We start from the raw sequence: 21,492 nt of genomic DNA on the forward strand, positions 1-21,492 counted from the left end.
CTGTTATGATCTATGTAATAAGAATAAGGAAAATATAAGTAGTTGACTGCCTAAAATACATAATGATTCTCACCATCAAGATAATAGCAATAATATTAATCGTGATTGTGTATATAAAACAAGAAGTGGTCATAATGTATTTCAACTATCCAAATATGATAATTATGTAATGCAGTGATTCCTATGGCTCTCCCAAAAGAGAGAAGATTATATATGTGGCAACACACTAGTTGCTAGTTGAACTGAAGTGAAGTAGTCGTCAGTTGACATTGGTTTGTAATAAACGATGTGCTGGTGAATCTGTAGTAATATCAAGTATTGATCAAGCAATATTAACATAACAGGTGGAGGTTAACCTAAGGATTTCTAATCAGATTAAAAACAATTAGAATAAGCAAAAGGAATACAAGCTGAATATGTAAAAAATACCAATGAATATCATTTTAAATATTGCCAGAAATCTATGAAATTAAATGTAAAATATTTTTTTATTTATATAAGTATTTAAATTCAACATGAAATTATATTAGACATCTCAATTTATATATCACATCTTTGTATTGCTTTCATTAAATATATTTCATAAATAACATTCTCTGTATACTTATATAAATATATATATATTTTATAGCATTAATTATGACCTAGTAGACTGATATCTTTACATACAACATCAGTGTTAATGAAAAGGCTCAATTTACATGAAATTGCTTTTGATCTCTGCAGCAAATTACAAATTACCAGAAAAAGAATATTGTTTTCAGTTTGAGAAATTTTTAGCTTTTTATCATATAAAATAGCATATAAGTACACTTTTGGAACATCTAAAATCCTACGTTGAATTTTGTACCATATTGCTCAGCATGCAATGTCAACAAAATACCTCCCCATAACTTGCACATCTCCGGCTGATCAAATCTTCATATCACAAAGTTTTACATTTTCCAAGTTTATATCAGTTTGGCCAAATAAAGAATCAAAAGCAGATGTTCACATTACATTAATGGAGTCATCAAGTATACATGTTCCAGTTACGGCTGAGAATCAGTTTACCTGTTCAGTTCAGTTTCAGGCTTTGTCCATTCTCAGGCTCAGAATTTCGCTAGTGCAAACAAGTGTTTAAAACTTTAGGGTACGCTAAATATCACCTTCAGATGAACGCTGAAAGAAAAAAATCATTCTAATGAATTATATGCATAGTTCATTTGCTACATACAAATTCTAATTAACAATTAAAACTAATATCTTTTTATTGCATAATGTATTGTTAAATTATAATGTACAGTTCAGCATTATAACTACATTAAATTTATTATAATAGAAATTGCAATAAACTGATATTTAATTTTAAATCTATTTATAAACAAGGTAAATGAAAATAAAAGGCAGGTTTTAAACAGGTTTGTACATTAATGTTGTCAGTTGTGTCTGGATTAATTTATTACCATAGTTAATTAGGTAAATATCTATATATTTCTCATAAGCACTTTACTGGATGTTTCTGAAAATATTTTAAGCAGCTACGTAAATTTCAATTTCATCACGGTGTTCAGAAAGCAATCACTTCTGAATTTTAAAATTAGTTTCAGTACATAGTGGTTAATTTCTTTTTACTAACTGATTTGCTTGTAAATGGGCTCTAATTCACAAAAAAATAATAGAAAAGGGCTTCAAGAAAATGGGAATATCTTAATGGTCCGCACAGTTCTGAAGATAACTGTATGTGGGAAGGCGGACTGAACGGTGATGACCTGCAAGCTGAAGGAGACAACACAGACGGTAATACCAGCAGCATTACATGATTTAAGATCTAGATAGAGTATAGGACAACAATGAGAGTCAGGAATCAGATAAAAAATAATGAGGATATTTTATCTTTAGTCTAACTCAAATGTAGGCTTTCGTTATTTTTTTAAATAAATAAAATTCAGAGTTACTGATAATTTTTCCATGTATCAGTTTCATTTGTTATTTTCTTACTCCAACCCTATCCTTTGTATTTAAATTACTTAAGAGTTTTCAATAGAAATAGTAAAAAGTAAAAAAATACATGAGTAATATGGCAAACCTATCTATCTAGAGAAAGCTAATTTAAAATATTTACATTTGACTGACACTGGGAAAATGAAAACTATACTCTATGAATACTTGTTTTCAAGTAACGAAAAAAAATATAAATTCTGGAACCCTATATAAGCATTGAGACTTTTCACTTACACAGAATTCTGTGTTTACTTAGTTCTGTTACGAATTTAAGACAAAAAATAACTAAATTAATAGTTTTAAGGTTGCTACCAGAATTTTTAGATTTAATTTGAATGTGCAAAAATTTTGTGTGTCCACTATTTTTCTCCAAACTTAAGATGCAAAAGATAATGGCCATTTTCAAAATTAGCAGCACACTAAGCGTTGTCAAAACAACAAATTAACAGAATTAAAAATGCAAGAAACAAAAAACAAAACAAAAAAAAATTACAATTAAAATTAGAGTTTTTGTGCAAAAACTAGCAATTCAGCCAGTAGGCAAAAAGGCAGATTTTTGGATGCGCAAATCTAAAAGTTTCCTGCTCGTCAAAAAGACACTGAAGGTGTAGAAACTGGCTTTATTTGTTGTGGATGCTATGCTGAGTGAATATATGGGATAATTTAATAACTTAAATGATAATTCCAGAATGGATTAATAAGCATGATATAATTGGCCATAATAAAAGAAGAAGTTATGTTTGTTGTTGTGAAGCTTAGTTTCTCTAGATGCACTATTCTGCTAAGTTTCCAAATATAAACAAATATGACTGCTATAGTAAAAAAGTTAGGCTTAGCTGCACTTAACCCGTTCAGTACGGGCGTGTCAAATGTGCATCAGCAGCGAACATTACCTCACAGCCGGCTGTGTCATATTTGAATCAACATTTAATTCACTCTATGGCCAGGGGTACCACATTTCACTTTTTAGATAGAATGTTTAATTAGTATTTTTTGTTGCTGCAGGATGCAGCTGTATGTGTGTTATGGGAAAATATATCAAAAGTTAAGTATGTGTACCTTCATTCCTATGCAATGTTTTTTATTTTTGGTATTTTGTTTCGGAATGAGAGGGAGATTCGTGGGTGGGTGTTGAGCAATGTAATGTCTCTTTAACTGCGTCATTTGATATAAACAAATGCACGTGTTCTTGATGCTTTGAGGTACCTTTTATTTTTATTTTTGCGATATAAATATCTGAACATAGAAGAATATACACAAATGCTAATACTCTTAGATTTTTCTGGCATTGAGACGAATATTTTGTATGGCTTAGTAAAAGTTTTTTTTTTTTTTTTTTTTTTTTTTTTTTTTATGTTCTATTGCTGGTGTTCTATTTTTTAATGGCAAAACAAAAGTGCTATCTGATCGTAAAAGATACACAAATGCTAAATGAGTCATATTTGCTGATATTCTATTCCTGAGACATTTGCAACGTTGGACTTTGCGTACACCCATGTTTCAAAGAATATCATACACTGTCTCTTTTTTGAAATATTGCTTCCTTTTCGTTGTTTGCCCATTGAATTTTTATGAAAGAGAGTTTTAATATTTTTTAATTTTAATTACGTGTTGTGTTAAATAAAATCTGCGACTGTTTGGATATACATTTAATTGTGGGATAAAGGAAAAATTATATTATTCTAGAATGAGTATTTTATAAACATTTTAAGGAAAATATAACAATAAAGGTTTAAAATTAATTCCGACAACACCTGAATGTTCTTCTCATAATGTACCAAAAATTGGAACAATTGGATGACAAATTTAATTTATAGAATATAAATTATAATATTATATAATTAATAATATTATATAAAATATAGAATTTTTTCCAAAGTTAGGTGGCTTAGCAGCGCGAATTGCCTGTCCCCACAAGACGACGTATCTGGTTAACGCGCCGTCCCAAGAGAATGCTTCGGTAACAGAGGTGCCCGTCGTGAACGGGTTAAACAACTTTATTTATCTTTGTTGTTGCGAAGCTACGTTTCTATAGATTGGCAACAAATTCACTACTCAGCTGTTTCAAATGTAAACAAGCAATGGCCGTCATCAAAATAGGAGGCTTAGCGGCACTTACACAACTTTTAAATTGTTGATAATTCTACAACTATAACATGCAGTTTAACCAAAGGCATAAAAACCTTAACCAGAAGATAAGTACAACATAATTCCATCATTTTTAAAGCAAAAAATCCACAATTTACCAAAATATAAGAATAAAAAATCTGAGCTCACAGAGCCAAGTAATAGGATTTATATATATATATAATATTTATATACGTTTGGTGCAGCCAATTTCAACTAAACAGGAAGGTGTACATCTACATGTTATAGCAGTCCCACATTCAAAATTTCAATGTGCTGAGACTATTCCTTTGAGTTAAGCGAGATACATACGTACGTATGTACAGATGCCATGAAAAAAAACTCTTCTGAATCCATTTTAAATCAGTTTCTCACGTACAGATATCATGCAAAAACCTTATTAAATTGCATTCGATAGTGGTCAGGATGGTTACTTTGATTGAAATATGGTACCCGGAATTTTTCGTGATTACAATACTTCTTTTACTTCATACAAGGAAGTAAAAAAGTGCCAGCACATCAAAAACTACACAGAACAAGAACCAATTAAAAAAAATAACTACCAAATTTAAAATGCCAAAACCTGCCCTCTTGCACTGCATATCTCGGTTGCCACATCTTTTGTGATATTATGGGCTGTCTTACTTCGCACACATGAATTACAGTACAAAGTCCGAAATCCGGACTCATTGGGGCTTCGGTGATTCCGGATTGGGAATTTTTCCGGATATTAGATCATCAAATTAAATCCGGTAAAACGCATGCAGAAATTATACAATTAAAAATATGAAATTGTGATTTATGATGGTATCAAAATTTACAAAAAAAAAAAAAAAAAAAAAAAAAAAAAAAGAGCTTAATATTTATTTGTTTACCTTATTAAACATTTCTTTCAATGTAAGTTGTTTAAAATGCTTCATTTTTTGTGCTAATACTTTCTCTTTAATTCTGTAGACAGACATAATCTCTTGTTTGTTTGACTTGTACAAAGTCCGAAATCCGAACTCGTTGGGGCTTCGGTGATTCCGGATTGGGAATTTTTCCGGATATTAGATCATCAAATTAAATCCGGTAAAACGCATGCAGAAATTATACAATTAAAAATATGAAATTGTGATTTATGATGGTATCAAAATTTACAAAAAAAAAAAAAAAAAAAAAAAAAAAGAAGAGCTTAATATTTATTTGTTTACCTTATTAAACATTTCTTTCAATGTAAGTTGTTTAAAATGCTTCATTTTTTGTGCTAATACTTTCTCTTTGTTAAAGTCCTGTAACTGCTATAAACATTGTTAAAGTCCTGTAACTGCTGATTCGAGAATTTCAACTAACTTGTAGCTCGAAATTTTCTCGTTGTCACTAAACCTCTCTGTCACTTTCTTCCCTATCAGTACTGGTATTTTCTGGATCTAGAACAATCTGTCTGTTGATTGATTGATGATTGGGGCATTGTCATCACAATGAAAAATTTCCGTTATATCATCTTTATTTATTACCGCTTCTGCACATTTCTTTACAAAACCCATTAACTGGAAAATTTCACCTTTAGTTTGTGATATTAAAAAAAACCTTCTAATTCACGGCTATCATCTTTATCGTCCTCACCATGAAATACGGTAGCTGGCTATAAATTATGCCAAGCATTTTTTAACGTATCTGGAGACACATCCTTCCACGATCTTGCGATGCTCCACACGAGATTTTATGCTAAAATATTTTTTAAATTCTTGAATAGTCTTGCCAAAGAAATTTAACATGGATTTTAAAAATGCTACTTTATATTTGCATTTCAGCACGCACACTATTCCGATATCTACAGGCTGAATGACAGACATACAATTTGGAGAGAAAAATAATATGGATACATTATCTTTCACTAAAACTTTAAGTGAAGTATGCGCCGAACAGTTACCTACAATCAGGACTGTTTTTGAGTCACTGAGTAAACTGAATTAAAATGTTGCCTATCCTCGGGTATAAAATGATTTGCAAACCAATCATTCATTAATGCTTGTGTCATCCATGCTCTTTTTTGCTTGATATATAATGGGGGAAATAGTTACTCCTTTAAATGCTCAAGGTCTTGTGTCTTTTCCGATTACAAAAAGTTTGCATTATAAAAAACTTCTCAACCCTTAATTTTGCTGCTCCGAGCTTCTCCAAATTCCAAAAATTTTGTCTTCCCTAAATTCTGCCGTCCGGTGCCGACATATTCTGCCGCCGCTTCTCTGTTTATGGTGAATAACATATCAGTTATTCTTAATTAAAATAGCATTAGATGTAATCTTTTGGCCTATGAGTTTCATTAACAAAATCTATTTTTAGCATATGAAAATAAATTTTTGTTGAATTTTTCCTCGTCAACATTTCTTACAGCATTTAAAAATCTCTTATCATCGCCAAGCGTAATGTTAACATAAAAGGTTGCCATGCTCTTGTTATTCAATTACTAATATAAAAAAAAGTTTCGATATCACTGCATGAGTTATTTATTGAAGCTGTCATGCATTGATAAACATGCAGTGATGAAAGTAAAATATAATAAATAATGACTCGCCAGGTCGGCGTCAGGAATATAAAATAGGTGAATGTTTCGGTTTGAGATGTATGGCCAAGCAGACACTCAGCTAAGGAGCCAAATTATTAATCTCACAAATTTATGCTTACATTATTGTTTTCCATAATGAGGTATTGTATTTAGTGCCTAAGTAAAATTAAGAATCAGAATTTTTAAATGAAAATTTCCACATGTTTTATTATGGAAGGAAAAATCAAATGCGCATGCGTAAAACATACAAAAAAAAAAAAAAAAAAAAAAAAAAAAAGTGTTTGTGTCTTTGAGGTCCTGATTTTAGATCATTCTGGATAATCGATGTCCGGATTTCGGACTTTGTACTGTATTTTCATCATTAGGCAGATAAACAGAAAGGGGTATATTTTTTTAGGTACGCAGATGTGTTTTCAATAAAGCTAAAAGATGCAAATTAAAAACTAAGTCTTTATTGAACTACAACACTTATCTACTTGGAGAGCAACCAGTACATAATGTTACTTTGCATTAATACCACCAACCGTTTTGCTTTTCTAACAACATTAACAATCCTAGAAGATATTTCAGATTTTTCTGGAAAGATACAATGTTAGAACAATCTTTTTTGCTGCAGAAAAATATGTATCTAACAACTTTCTATGGAAAGATATATCTATAGTCAGGGCATAATTAAGTGTGTTAGTCTTACTTGTAATAACATAATTCAGGTTTTGAAGAAAAATACTGCCAATAGTCTTTATTTCTTCTTAATGAAATAACTTGATGCATTTCTTTTATCTACAAAGATTTTACTACAGTCAAAATAACCTAATGATTAATGTTTTCTTGTTGGAAATACAGAATAATGTGAATACAGAATAATATTTACATACAAATAAATACAGAATAATGTTCGCTACTGGCTGCTGGTAAAATTAAATTTGCAGTTCTTATCACTTTTTAAGGTATATCCTCCTTCCTTCTAGCATGCCTTCATGGTGTAACTGTAGCACACTTGTTGAGTATTCAGGATGCCTAGGTTCGAGTTCCGGCGAAGGCACTGCTCACTTTAAACGTTCCAGCATCAAAAACCCTAATGACTCTACAGTAGTGCACGAACAAAAAGGTGGTGCACAATAGCGTGTCACCACTACTATTTGGTAACTGGGTCACCTAACCACAGTTGCCCTTTAAAAGGGGAGCATATAAGGTATTTTCTTCCTCCTTCCAGCATGCCTTCATTGAGTAATGGTAGCACACTCGGTGCATATTCCAGAGGTCCAGGTTCGAGTCTCAGTGAGAGCATATCACGTTTTCAGGTCTGCTTTAAAACAACCCTAATGAATCTACAACTTATAACAGTACATTTTGTTTTCATAATAAATACCATAAATAAAAATTTTTTTATATCCTTCATTTTATTTTGTTGTTTGTTTGTCGGAGTAATTAAGCTAGGGGGTATATCTCTTATTTATGAGTAAGTTTTATCCTGCAAAATGAGCTAATAGGAAAACTATATTTTTCTTGCTGGATGTGTTTGCTTGGCACAGACATCTTTGCAAAGACAAATGTCTGCAGATTGTATCTCTATTTAATAATCTTTTACGTAAACTTACCTGTGGCCGAGCAGCACAAATTGTGGGTCAACAGGAATTCAAATCCTTCATCATGTGGCAGTCATTATCAAAGCCAAATGAGCAGTAATTTCTTTCAAACAAGATCTCCTAATTCAGTGTATATACAGGTTTCTAATTATCTTGTATAGTTAAAGTTCAGTATTTATTGAATAGAAAATATTTCATATCACAATTGAGAAAAAGTGGACTTAAATATTATGTAGTAGGACTTAAATATTATGTATAAATAAAGTCTGCCAGACAGAATTTTTACATACACACAGTAAAAGCCGGACTATCGGCTATTCATGTACAGTCAAAAGTCGTTAATTCGGACACCCATAATCCGGAATGATCTATAATCCGGACCTCAAAGCTAAAAACTTTCTGCGCATGCGCCGCGTTGACACATGAGCATAGGCGTTTATGCGTGCGCGTAAGACCTTTTAAGTCTGCGCGTATGCGTGTGCGCAAGTGCAGAGTACGTTTTTGCGTGAGCGTTTTATGTATAACGGACGGTATAAGGTAAAATTATCTAATTATCTATTTCAGTTAATGTTGATAATTGCGTTGTTCCTTAATTTTCGAATTGGATCCGGCTTATTATTTTTTGCAGCCTGTAAGAGCAAAACGATAAAAGTAAACTTGAACTTTCGATTATGTCAAATAGAATTTCCGATTCTGGAGCTCCCAAAGGATCGTACAAAACGAAAGTATGTTTCGATGTGCATCAAACAAAAAGTGGAATTGCTGCAAAAAATGGATAAAGACATGAAGAATGTGACAGAGAGGTTAGTGAAAACGAAAAAATTTCGATTGACAAGTTAGTCGGTATTCTCGGCACAGCAATTAATGGGACTTGAACAGCGGAACTTTGTAACTGAACAAGAAATTATGTCTGTTTATAGAATTAAAGAGAAAGTATTATCACATAAAATGAAGCAACTTAAACAACTTACATTGAAAGAAATGTTTAATAAAGTAAACAAATAAATATTAAGCTTTTTTTTTTTGTAAATTTTGATACCCTTTAGATCATAATTGTTCTTTATTTCATATTTTTAATTTTAGAATTTCTGCATGCCATGTTACGAGATTTAAACTGATGATCTATAATCCGTAAAAATTGATAATCCGGAATCGCCGAAGTCCCGACGAGTCCGGATTAATGACTTTTGACTGTAATTGGCATATTTCAGAAACTTTTCTCCTCGAAAAAATTCAGTGAGAGATTTGTAATGCCATAATAGAGCTATTAACATATATACACTGTCACCAAAGTGTAATTTACTCCAATAATAAATGAGCATGTTTTCACAATACAATCATAGTAAGTCTGTTTTGGTTTAATGTACATTTGACTAATTCTAGATAAGCTGGTATAATTTTTGAAAAGATGGATTAAGTTCTATATTTTCTTCATATTTTGAAAAAGATTCATGAATACCAGACTGTATGAAGTGGAATATTTTCAAAGCTACATCATCTATCCATTAACAACATATTCGACTTTAAAAATAGGTAAAGAATGACGATGCAATGTGACAAATTCTAAATGATTTTACCTTTTTACAGCTAAAATCATTTAGTATCCATAAAGTATCCATGCAGTATCCATAAATTGTCCCTGAATTATCTGCTTTTGCTGAAATGATTGGCAATGTCTCCTTCAGCTTTCATGTTTGGAAGAGTTTCACAATCGGATCATATATTTTATTTTCATGCTACAGGCCAACAGATAAGCTTATATGTCTTAAAAGCATTTTTCAGAACTTGATATTCTTATGTGTGTACAGGTTTGTAATCGATTGAATGCAGCCAGATCCGACGATAGCTTCATGATATTTATTTTCCCAAAGAAACACTTTAGATTTCTGGAAGTTTTTACAAAAGTATGACAGAGCAGATCAGTAGTTACCACTTCAAGCTTTTAAGATCATCAAACACAAACAAGATAACATAAAAAGCCTCAAATACATAAGGTTGCCCAATACTCTGAGGTAACCTCTGAACTAAACTCAATTGATCTCGTCTTGTATAGTTTTCCCCCTGTCCACTGAGAAATTTACAGCACCTGTCATTTCTTACAATTGCTGGAACACACACAGGTAAAGTTCCATTGGGCAGGACACAGTTATAAAAGTATAGACTTCAAATCTGGCGACTTTTGGGGATTCGTCACCAAATTTAGAGATAAAAATTAGATGCCAAGAGCAATGCCAACTTGGTATTATCTCGCTAATTTGGCGAGACAGCCATTTAACTCAATGTTAAATGTACTTATCACTATAATATTGTTTTCCCAGCAACACTTCACACTGTTGAGACTTTTCATATTACATTATGCATGACATACAATTCACATATAATTCCAATAAAAGTATTTACATATGTTCAAAATGCATAAGAACATAATTTTAAATGTGAGTTTTTTATATTCATGTTGTAAAAATAAGCTGACTATTTTGATAATTTTAGAGCTAAATGTTCCTCACTGATTTAACTTTTCTTACAGGAATTCCACTTTTTATGTACTCAACTACGGTACAACTCCAATTATCCGAACTCCGACTATCCAAATTACTTTTAGAATTTAGGAAACCAATTAAGACGGAAACATACTGCAATTCACAAAATAATAATTCTGTCTAAGCGTTCTATTGTCCTTTCCTCCATGAAGCTAGTGTAGGCACAAGGCAAACATTATTGGGATAATGAGTTACCATCTCATAGTGTATTCAATTTCTCTATATTTTCCTGTCTATAAAACTGAATGCACGAAAATAAGAGGTTTAAAGGGATCCCACATTTTTCCACAACTCCGATGCGCACAGTCCCCCTTTTTCTTCCATCCTCGTGTTTCCCTTTCTTTATGATTTATGATCTGACTGCTAATGATCAGCATTTGAAGGAGCATCAACTAAAGTGAGATCACATGCAGCTTCTCATTGGCAGGTGGATGCACAACTTGGCTGTCCGAAAACCGATGAAGACAGTCAAACAGCTTACTTTACGAGATGTTCAGTAAGCAACGACTTTCAGCACTTGTAATTGCTGTACATCACTCTACATAACACGCACATAAACGTGTTGCCTCTTCATTTTAACTAATTAAAACCTCTTTTTCTTCAAAAATAGTTTTTTCCTCCCATTTTCAACACACAGTACCTTCAGTAATTGATTCATGTGTCTATAGACTGTTTCTTTGTAAAAATTCCAATTATTCAAATGGGTTCTGGTCCCAACTGATCCGGATAATTTGAGTTCTACTGTACATGGAATTTTCCCATACACGGAATTCAGCATTTCCCAACATTTCCATACAGTGGAGCTCTTACAGTGTATCATGGCAATAAATATCTTGAACTTTCAAAATAATCATGCCAAAATTTTGTTCTAATTATGGATATTGAAAATGAATTTTAAAAATAACATACTATGTAGTAAAAATAAAAACATTTATTCAAGAAAAATATTTGATGAAATTTAGTACTGAGTTAGACAACTAGTGTATTGACAACAGACATAACAGTTTGCTATAGCTATTTGCTAAGATCAAATACAGTTTGATAATTATTAATAATACATCATTTATGCAAATTTTTATTCCCGATCACTGTGTAGTCACAGGACAAATAACTGTACAGGACACTGTATGATAAGATCTTTATCGGAAATAAATTTTTTGAAACTACAAAAAATATCTGTAAGACGCACATATATAAATTTTTTATTTAGTTTTACCATATGTTGTAATCTATGCAATTCCGCAAAATAATAATAATGCAAAATATTCAACAAATACATGCCATTTTGTTAAACACCATTACTTACGATAAAAAATCCAACTATTTGTCACCAGTTTTCAGGCAGGGTATAAATATTAGTTTGTTAATATTTTGATTTTTGATTGCAAACTCTGTAATACTGTTACTCAGATAACAATGCAACAATATCACTTAAAAGTCTCTTAAAGTTTCTTTCATTAACTTAAATGTTAAAATCAAAGTTAAACACAATTTAGTTTACACAAGGACATTACCAAAATCTATTTCATTTCAAGCAAAAAATTTTAAATAAACAGTATACAAAATTTATTTCAATTTCAAATCTTCTCTAAATTTCATAAATTTAATCTTTCCTAAAGACTTAGTACAAAATACCAAGAAGTATTTAAGTATTCCATGGAAAAGAAGGACTATAATAAAACAGTAAGAGTCAAAGCAGCATTTAAATAAATTTAATAATTTCTGAACCGATGTTTGTCTCCAAAATCAACAATGATTTTATGAATTCTCTTCAAGTTCACCAGCGAGCTCATAACTGTGGATGCAGATAATAAGAAAGTACCAGATGAAAGAAATTAAATGTTTAATAAAGTAAATAGATAAATATTAAGCTTTTTTTTTTTTTTTTTTTTTTTGTAAATTTTGATACATTTTAGATAATAAATGCGGGGAAAGTGCAGAATACCCCACTGCTTGGCACGTTTTTAAGAATTACACATACTCAGTATCATGTACACATCGACCTTTTTTTACTTAAAAAGTAAAAAAAAATTGAGAAATACTCTTATAAAAAGCACCAAACAAATAAGTGGGCGATTCTGCACTTCACCCATAATTGCTTCACTATTTCATAAATCATGATTTAACTGCTTCCCTTACAAATTTTTTTGAAAAAAATTGCAAAAAATCATCACATTTTTTTATTTTATTATTAAATACAACAAAATGAAACAAATCAAAATATGTAGGTTTTAAGTTGAATTTTTAATTTTTGAAGGTGTAAAAGCATTTATTTTTAATATTAGTTTACTATCCCGAGTTAACTCAGGCAAACAAAAATAGTTAAATATTAATCTTTGTATGATTGTTTTTGAAACAAGGGACAACACACAGTGGTACCTGACGTTCTAAAATGGTATCTGGTCTCTTTTCTTACTGGCTTACCGCTGGAATCTCTTTCACGGAAGCACACTGTCTTTGATTTGATTTCCCCCCACACACACACCTCTTCATAATCACTATCTGAAAAATCATCGCTTTCGCTATCTTGCATCATCGACATTATTTTATTCTTTTCCCAACGCATGCATCCTTTTTTATACATTACTAATCCACAAGCCAACGTATACTATACAATAGGGAAACACGCGACCAAACACGCTCCAAAAGAACCACGCAACCAACAAAATTTGGCAAATTGCCAATCAAAGCTGAATATTTCCTTTCATTTCCTCCAGACGGAGTAAAACCGTGATAAAAGAAATCGTACTAACAAATTCTGCTTCGCCCGAGTTTTCTCGGGATAATAATTAACTGCAATATATACGAACCCGAGATAACTCGGAATAATCAGGCAAGCGGTTAATATTTTTAAATTTTATAATTTCTACATGGGTACTACTTTGGTAGACGGTTGCACGGATTTTTGGTGCAATTGTTGATGCGGTTTTTACAATCGTCAGCCATCTTGAAAAACACCGTTTTTACGTTATATTCCGTACAGTAAAGTATTCGAAACTTTAAAAAAAAAAAAAAAAAAAAAAAATATCGTTAAAAAATAATGATCTAATATAAGGAAAAATTCTAATTCAGGAATCGCCAAAGTCCCGACGAGTCTGGATCTTGGACTTCGTACTGTATTTACTGCAAACAGTGTCATTCTCACAATACTTTTGAAAAATGACAATTCTAATACTTCAAATAAATCTTGTCTGTATTTATATCTAAACAGTTGTATCTTTATTTATGCATATAAATTTGCACAAAATGCTGAACTAGTCTGTATGTATGTTACATTCAGTTATAGAGAATATCATGAAAAATGTATTATGTCCGTGCAACAATAGACTTACATGCATAAATTTTAAAAGTTACTGACTAAATATTAATATATATAAGCATGAGGTGTCAAATTTAAAAAAAACCTGAATTATTTAATTATCAAAGCATTTGCAACTCCCATATTTCCATTTAACACATACATTAAAGGAGTAAAAACCTCTAAAATATAAAATTTGAAATATTTCAAATTTTCATGAAAATCCTGCTTTACAAACACTTGTTATGGATTCTAAATAAACACCTATTATGGATTCTAAAAAAACGTGTTCCTTGAATTAAAACCATAAAATTGTGACCAAATGCCAAATGTTGCTAGTAACTTTTCAGTTGCATTATTAAGGAAAGAGCTGAGACCATTTTTTTATGCTTCAGATACTTATAATAATAACTTTTAACAATGTCTGAATACTGTAAAAGTTGCGAGTGAAACCGAGACTGTCTTTTTTCTTTTGTACATAGATGTTCATGCTTATAAAGTGTGTATTTTTGCAAATTAAAAATTAAATTTCTTTGAACACTGGATAAAACACATAGTTTTTAAACAAATATCTACCAAATTTGAGTTTCTTACCTGCTTGAAAACGATATTTCCGTAGTGAATTTCCTCAAATTTTTTCTTAGGTGCTTCAATCTTATCAGGTTGCTCTATTTGGTACATCCAGGACTAACTGAATATATTTGACAAGACCTCATTTTCCTTTACCAGTATACTGGCTTTGTGAATGTTACACATTTGACACATTTGATATTGAAGCTGGATAGTAATACTGAGAATAATATTTGCTGGTAATACCTCTACATAGCTAAAAATGATGTAAAAAAAATGGAACTATGTAATTTAACTGCAGGTCTTTAGTATTTCATCACAATAAAACACATGTGGATGAAATATTTAGCCATGCTTCAGAATTGCAGTATCAGAAGTATATCAAAGTGGTAACAAACATATGATGAATAAAATGCATTTTGGTAGGTCACACATGTAAAACTGAACACATACAAAATATACAAAAACTGTGAAAACAAGAATCCAGAGTCAAGCACTCAAATTTGGGAAAAGGTGCAAGAAATGCAAAACACATCAAGACAGATTCTGAATAAGAGCTTTTCAATCAAGTTTGGTATAAACAGTTTTAAACCCTTTAGGGCAGCAGAGTAGCAAATGTAGCTTCAAGTTTAGATTACTTAAAACAGACTTGAGATATATCTTGCACAAACGAAATTTTATAAACTGCACATAGGGTCGACAGCATGTTTTATATACCACGTTATAATGCTTTAAAACTAAAAATTCTGCTACTGAATGCAGTCAGTATTAGTGGTTCTAAATTCCAAGAATTTTGCTACCACAAAATACTGGCAGCTATTGAAACTGACTTGCACTCAAAAAATGAGCTCTGTTTGCTGCTGCACAAATTACTACACTGACAATTAAAGGCACATACTAATTCAACATCTCTACAAAAAGCAGGTTTCTCGTGTTGTGTAGGCCAACATATATTTCTTCAAATTATTCTACATCCATACATAATATAAGAGACTTCTTTGTTCAGTGGATATGCCTATTTTACTCATAATTTACTAAAAATGAATTTTTACATACTTCATACACAAGTTTTCTCTGTCGTTTGAATGCGCATATTCCTGTTAAATTTACCCTCATTCTTCTTTACCTCTTACATTCTTCACAAGGACATTTTACACATGAGGATTTTCTCCTGTGTGAATAAGCATATGTTTGGTTAAAGTAGACTTGTGTCTAAATGACTTCCTACATACTTCACACACATGAGGTTTCTGTTCTGCGTGAATAAGCATATGAGTAACTAAATTACCCTTTCGAGGAAATGCCTTTTTACATACTTCACAAACATAAGATTTCTTTCCTGTGTGAATAAGCATATGAGTAGCTAAAGTACCCTTCCAATAAAATGACTTTTTACATACTTCACACACATAAGATTTCTCTCCTGTGTGAGTAAGCATGTGCCTCTTTAAAAAAGCCTTCTCACTAAATGACTTCTTACATACTTCACACACATGAGGTTTCTCTCCTGTGTGAATAACCATATGCCTAGTTAAATTATCCTTACGATGAAATGACTTCTTACATACTTCACACACATGAGGTTTCTCACCTGTGTGAATAAGCATATGTCTATTTAATCCGTCTTTAAGTCTGAATGACTTCTTACATATTTCACAGACATAAGGTTTTTTTCCTGTATGAATAAGCATATGACTCTTGAAATCATGCTTGTATCTAAATGACTTCTTACATACTTCACACACATGAGGTTTTTCTCCTGTGTGAATACGCATATGAATCCTAAAAGAACTCCTATGTCTAAATGACTTCTTACATACTAGACACAAATGATGTTTTTCTCCTGTGTGAATAAGCATATGGCTCTTTAAAGCGCCCCCGACACTAAATGACATCTTGCATACTTCACACACATGAGTTTTCTTTCCTGTGTGAGTACGCATATGAGAAGTCAAAGAATTCTTGAGGCTAAATGACTTATTACATACTTCACACACATGAGGTTTCTCTCCTGTATGAATAAACATATGTCTATTTAAAGAAGACTTGTGACTAAATGAGTTCTGACAAACTTCACACACATGTGGTTTCTCTCCTGTGTGAATAAGCATATGACTCCGTAAATGAACCTTTCGTCTAAATGACTTCTTACATACTTCACATACATGAGGTTTTTCTCTTGTGTGATTAAACATATGAGTGTCTAAACTATCCTTCTGAAAAAATGTCTTCTTACATACTTCACACACATGAGGTTTATCCCCTGAGGTTTGCCTCACATAAGGTTTTTCTCGTGTGTGTATAAGCATATGAGCATTTAAATTACACTTCTTACTAAATGACTTCTTACACACTTCACATACATGAGATTTCTCTCCTGTGTGAATAAGCATATGTCTGTTTAAATAATTCTTCTGACTAAATGACATGTTACATACTTCACACACATGAGGTTTTTCTCCTGTGTGAATAAGAATATGTGTGGCTAAACTACCCTTCTGACTAAATGACTTCTTACATACTTGACACACATGAGGCTTCTCTCCTGTGTGAATCAGCATATGACTCTTTAAATGACATTTATGTGTAAATGTCTTCATACATACTTCACACATATAAGGTTTCTCACCTGTGTGATTTAGCATATGACTCTTTAAATGGCCTTTATGTGTAAATGTCTTCATACATACTTCACACATATAAGGTTTCTCTTCTCTGTGAATAAGCATATGACTCTTTAAATAAGCGTTGCATCTAAATGATTTCTTACATACCTCACACACATGAGATTTCTCTCCTGTGTGAATAGGTATATGAGTAATTAATGACCACTTGTGTTTAAATGAGTACTTACATACTTCACACATATAAGGTTTCTCTCCTGTGTGAATAAGCATATGCCTTTTTAAACTACTCTTCTGAATAAATGACCTCTTGCATAGTTCACACACATGCGACTTCTCTCCTGTGTGCGTAAACATGTGCATGTTTAATCTTTTGACTATATGACTTCTTACATACTTCACATACATATCAAGGCTTGTGTCCTGTGTTAATTAGCATATGTGTTACGAAGAAGACAGAAAATATATAAATCAAATATATTTAAAACAGTTCGTTCAGTTGCGGGCCTGCCTCTACCCGAGGCTGGGTGCATTATGAATAAAGACAAAAAAATTCTTAATAAATCATTCTTTATTTCCATCAAAACAGTATCACTCTTCCGAGCTCAGCTTTCGTTCGTCCACACTCAAAAAAATTCGAAAACATTCAGCACGCAGGCTGACGTCACAAAACAGCAGCGCCTCGCGCCGGTTATTACTTCAGTTCATTTCACAACATCCTCCCCCCCTTGAGACTCAGGTTGAGTCTCAAACTCATAACAAACATTATTTAAAAGATCAAGTCTTTTTGGAACTTTTACAAGTCGTCCAGAGGAGGAATATTGTTGCATCACCATTTTATCAGGTGCAATTCCCCTTTTTAACGTACACCCAGCACTAGAATTAGATTCCTCTGCACCCAGTTTCTTATCAGGAATTATGTTTCTATCATTGGACTGTATCTCCAGAGGAAAGATGCGTTGTATTGGTCGTATAACTATTCCATGCCGGGTCTTAAGTTTAACCGTACGAATCTTTCCATCACGTCCAGGGATCAATTCTGTAATTCGGGCTAAAGGCCAAAATAAACGTTTTTTGTTATCATCCCCCGTCAGTACTATTTCTCCTACTACAGGTTCCCGAGATCGCTTTTCATTATGCTTTTGAACCAGTTGACTAAGGTATTCTTTTCTAAATCGTTGTCTCAGATCATTTAACAATTTAGTTCTATACTTTAATCTCTTATTAAGACTTGACGAATTTAATTCATCAAGATCTTCAACATTGGAATTTCTGTTCTCGATAAGAAACATGGCGGGTGTCAGAGGTACTAATTCTTGCGGATCTTCAGAAACGTAAGTTAAGGGTCTAGAATTAATTATAGTTTCACAATCACAAATAATAGTATAAAGTTCTTCAGATGATAACACTGATTTACCTAAAGTACGTTTTAACAATTCTTTTACTGTACGAACCAACCTCTCCCACCAGCCACCCCACCAAGCTGCAGTAGGTGGAATAAATTTCCAGATTATACTTTCAGTTCCCGTTTCCTTTACTACTTTAGTCCAATTTAGTTTTGATAAATCATTAGACGCACCCCGAAAATTTGTCCCGTTATCACTATAGATTATTCTAGGGCGTCCGCGCCTAGCAACAAATCGTCGAAGCGCCAGGAGAAACGCATCAGTAGAAAGAGAATTTACGAGTTCAAGGTGAATGGCACGGTACACAGCGCAGGTGAACAGCGCGATCCACACCTTTCCTCCATTTTTTAAAAACAGCGGTCCGGCCAAATCAATCCCTATGATTTCAAATGGCGCACAATCCGTAACTCGGTCTGGCGGCAGAGGTGTCGGTTCGCTTGACATGGCCTTAGTTTTAAATCTTTTACAAACGATACAGTTAAAGAGGACATTTTTAATGGCCTTTCTAGCTCTGACTATCCAAAATCTTTCTCGTAATATGCATTGCATCATCTGAAGACCAGCATGACAGTTCTTATTATGCACATTTCTGATTAATAACTTAGTAAAATCACATTTTTCTGGTAACAGTATTGGATACAGAAAAGATTCATAGTCATCTCTATTTAGTATTCTCGTTTTAACTCTTAGAATACGATCATCATCAATGAGCGTTTCAATAAAATTATAAGATTTCTTATCAGTCAGATAATAATTTTGAACCAAACGAATTAAATTTTTCTCAGAATTTTCAATTTCATACTGTGAAAGTTCAATCTTTCCATTCTTTTCAGAACCACCTTTACAATTCTTTACAAATCTAAATATCCATGCAAATACTCTAATCATTTTATCATAATTGGATACACTGATTCGATGCCAAGGGGGTGCGTCTTTTGATAGATCAATATTCACTCTTTTTATCTTTTTTCTCTCCAATTCTACTTCTTCATGCAAATAAATAATCTCACCAGTGGGCCAGTTTTCAGGGCTTTCTCGTAACCACAAGGGGCCTTCCCACCATCTAGACCGAAGCATTTGCTTCGCAAAACATCCGCGCGACAACAAGTCGGCAATATTTAGTTTCCCTGGGATATGTCTCCATGAATGACCTCGCGTCAACTCTCGAATCTCTTTAACCCTATTTTCGACGAAAACGGACCAATTTCCTTGCTCTGTTATCCACCAAAGGGCAGTGGTTGAATCAGACCAGAAGGTAACTTTTAAATCGGGCAAACTGAGAGCTTTGATAATAGAATTTGCAAGTCTAGAACCTATACAACAGGCCATTAATTCTAAGCGAGGAATGCTTAAAGATTTCAAAGGCGATACTCTAGACTTCGCCCGTACGAGATTTATTTTTACTTCAGAATTAAATATTGATCGAACAAAGACGCACGCTGCATACGCTCCCTTGCAAGCATCCACAAATACATGTAGTTCAGACGTGTCATTGATAAACAAGTATCGAGGCAAAGTAACATCTTTCAAAACATTAAGTTCTTTAAACCAGTTCAAAAATATATTTACATCATTCGGAGACAATTCATCATCCCATGCAATTTTCACTTTCCACAATTTTTGCAACAACAGTTTTGGAAGCAATGTAGTTGGCGTTAATAAACCAATAGGATCAAAAATTGTCTGCACAATTGCCAAAATTGTCCCCTTTGTGATTTTTGTATCACAGGTCAATGTATTTGTGTCTGTGCAGCACCTCAGCGTATCATTATCCAAATTCCAAATTACCCCCAAAACGGAAGTATCCCCTGAATGTTTGTCAACATTTGTACCAGCCACATTGCTTTCAAAACCGCGCAAGTTAAAACATCCATTTGACATGATTAATTTGGAATGTTCAATAAACGTAAACTGTTCATCAATACTAAAAACACTAGATAAACAATTATCCACATAAAATGACGATTTCAATTTTTGAGCAACTTCACTATATTGACGTGGACAGTTTTCTAATAGATGCATTATAGATGCGTTCAACAAGTAGGGGCTCGAAGAAACTCCAAACACAACTCTGCAATGCCTATAAATTAATTGCTCTTCATTGCATGGGAAAAAAAATCTGAGAAAATCTCTATCTTTAGATGCGACGGATAACATTAAAAAAGCCTTTTCAATATCGGCACTAATACCAATCGGATACATTCTAAAACGATCTATAATATCAGGTATTAATTCAATAAGATTTATTCCTTTACACAAACATTCGTTCAAAGAGAGTCTCCCTTTCTCAGATGCAGAAGCGTCAAAAACAGGACGAATTTTCGTGGTTTCACTTCCTAATTTGATTACAGGCCTATGCGGCAAATAATGACATTCATTATTAAATTCGTTTTCTGGTACGCGTTCAATAATATTCAACCTTTCCCATTCCTTGAACACATTTTGATAATCATCGAAAAATTTACTACATCTGAGTTTATAGATCATCTTTTGATACCTTTTCCAGGATAATTCTTTATTATCGGTTAAATGTGTCGTATCACATTTCCACGGAAGTTCTACTTCATATCTTCCATCTGGAAGAATTTTCATTTTGTTCTCAAATTCAGATAAATTAAAACTTTCATTCATTTTAACAGTTTCGTTTGGAGCGCATATTCCTATTTTTTCAAGTTCCCATAACTCATTCAGAGGAATTCTCCTGACATGCATTGAAAATGTTTTCAAAATATTATCCTTTTCACCCGAATTTCGTTTGCCAAATACCGTCCACCCAAGTTTCGTTTCGACAGCCGTTACCCCGGACTGTA

The 21,492-nt window shown here is 32.6% G+C and overlaps 1 protein-coding gene across 2 annotated transcripts; it reads right to left on the reverse strand.

Moving 5' to 3' along the window:
* Positions 1–601: 601 nt before the first annotated feature.
* Positions 602–18,347, reverse strand: LOC118202799 (uncharacterized). Of its 2 annotated transcripts, XM_035374999.2 has the most exons (3): positions 14,677–18,347; positions 8,257–8,364; positions 602–1,161 (listed from the first exon to the last, which is right to left on the reverse strand). In XM_035374999.2, the coding sequence occupies exon 1, from the start codon at positions 17,682–17,684 to the stop codon at positions 15,804–15,806; it is 1,881 nt and encodes a 626-aa protein (XP_035230890.2). In that variant the 5' UTR covers positions 17,685–18,347; the 3' UTR covers positions 602–1,161; positions 8,257–8,364; positions 14,677–15,803. The 2 variants fall into 2 exon arrangements, with proteins under 2 accessions (XP_035230890.2, XP_035230891.2); XM_035375000.2 differs by lacking the exon at positions 8,257–8,364.
* Positions 18,348–21,492: the final 3,145 nt, after the last annotated feature.

Source organism: Stegodyphus dumicola, chromosome 11 (assembly GCF_044657685.1).
Source record: "Stegodyphus dumicola isolate Sdum_Otavi_A_Nest chromosome 11, ASM4465768v1".
Classification (NCBI taxonomy): Eukaryota; Metazoa; Arthropoda; class Arachnida; order Araneae; family Eresidae; genus Stegodyphus; species Stegodyphus dumicola.

Bases quoted from the DNA above. Each gene is read 5' to 3' on its own strand.
- LOC118202799 (XM_035375000.2), bottom strand. From the start codon at position 17,684: ATGTATGTGAAGTATGTAAGAAGTCATATAGTCAAAAGATTAAACATG.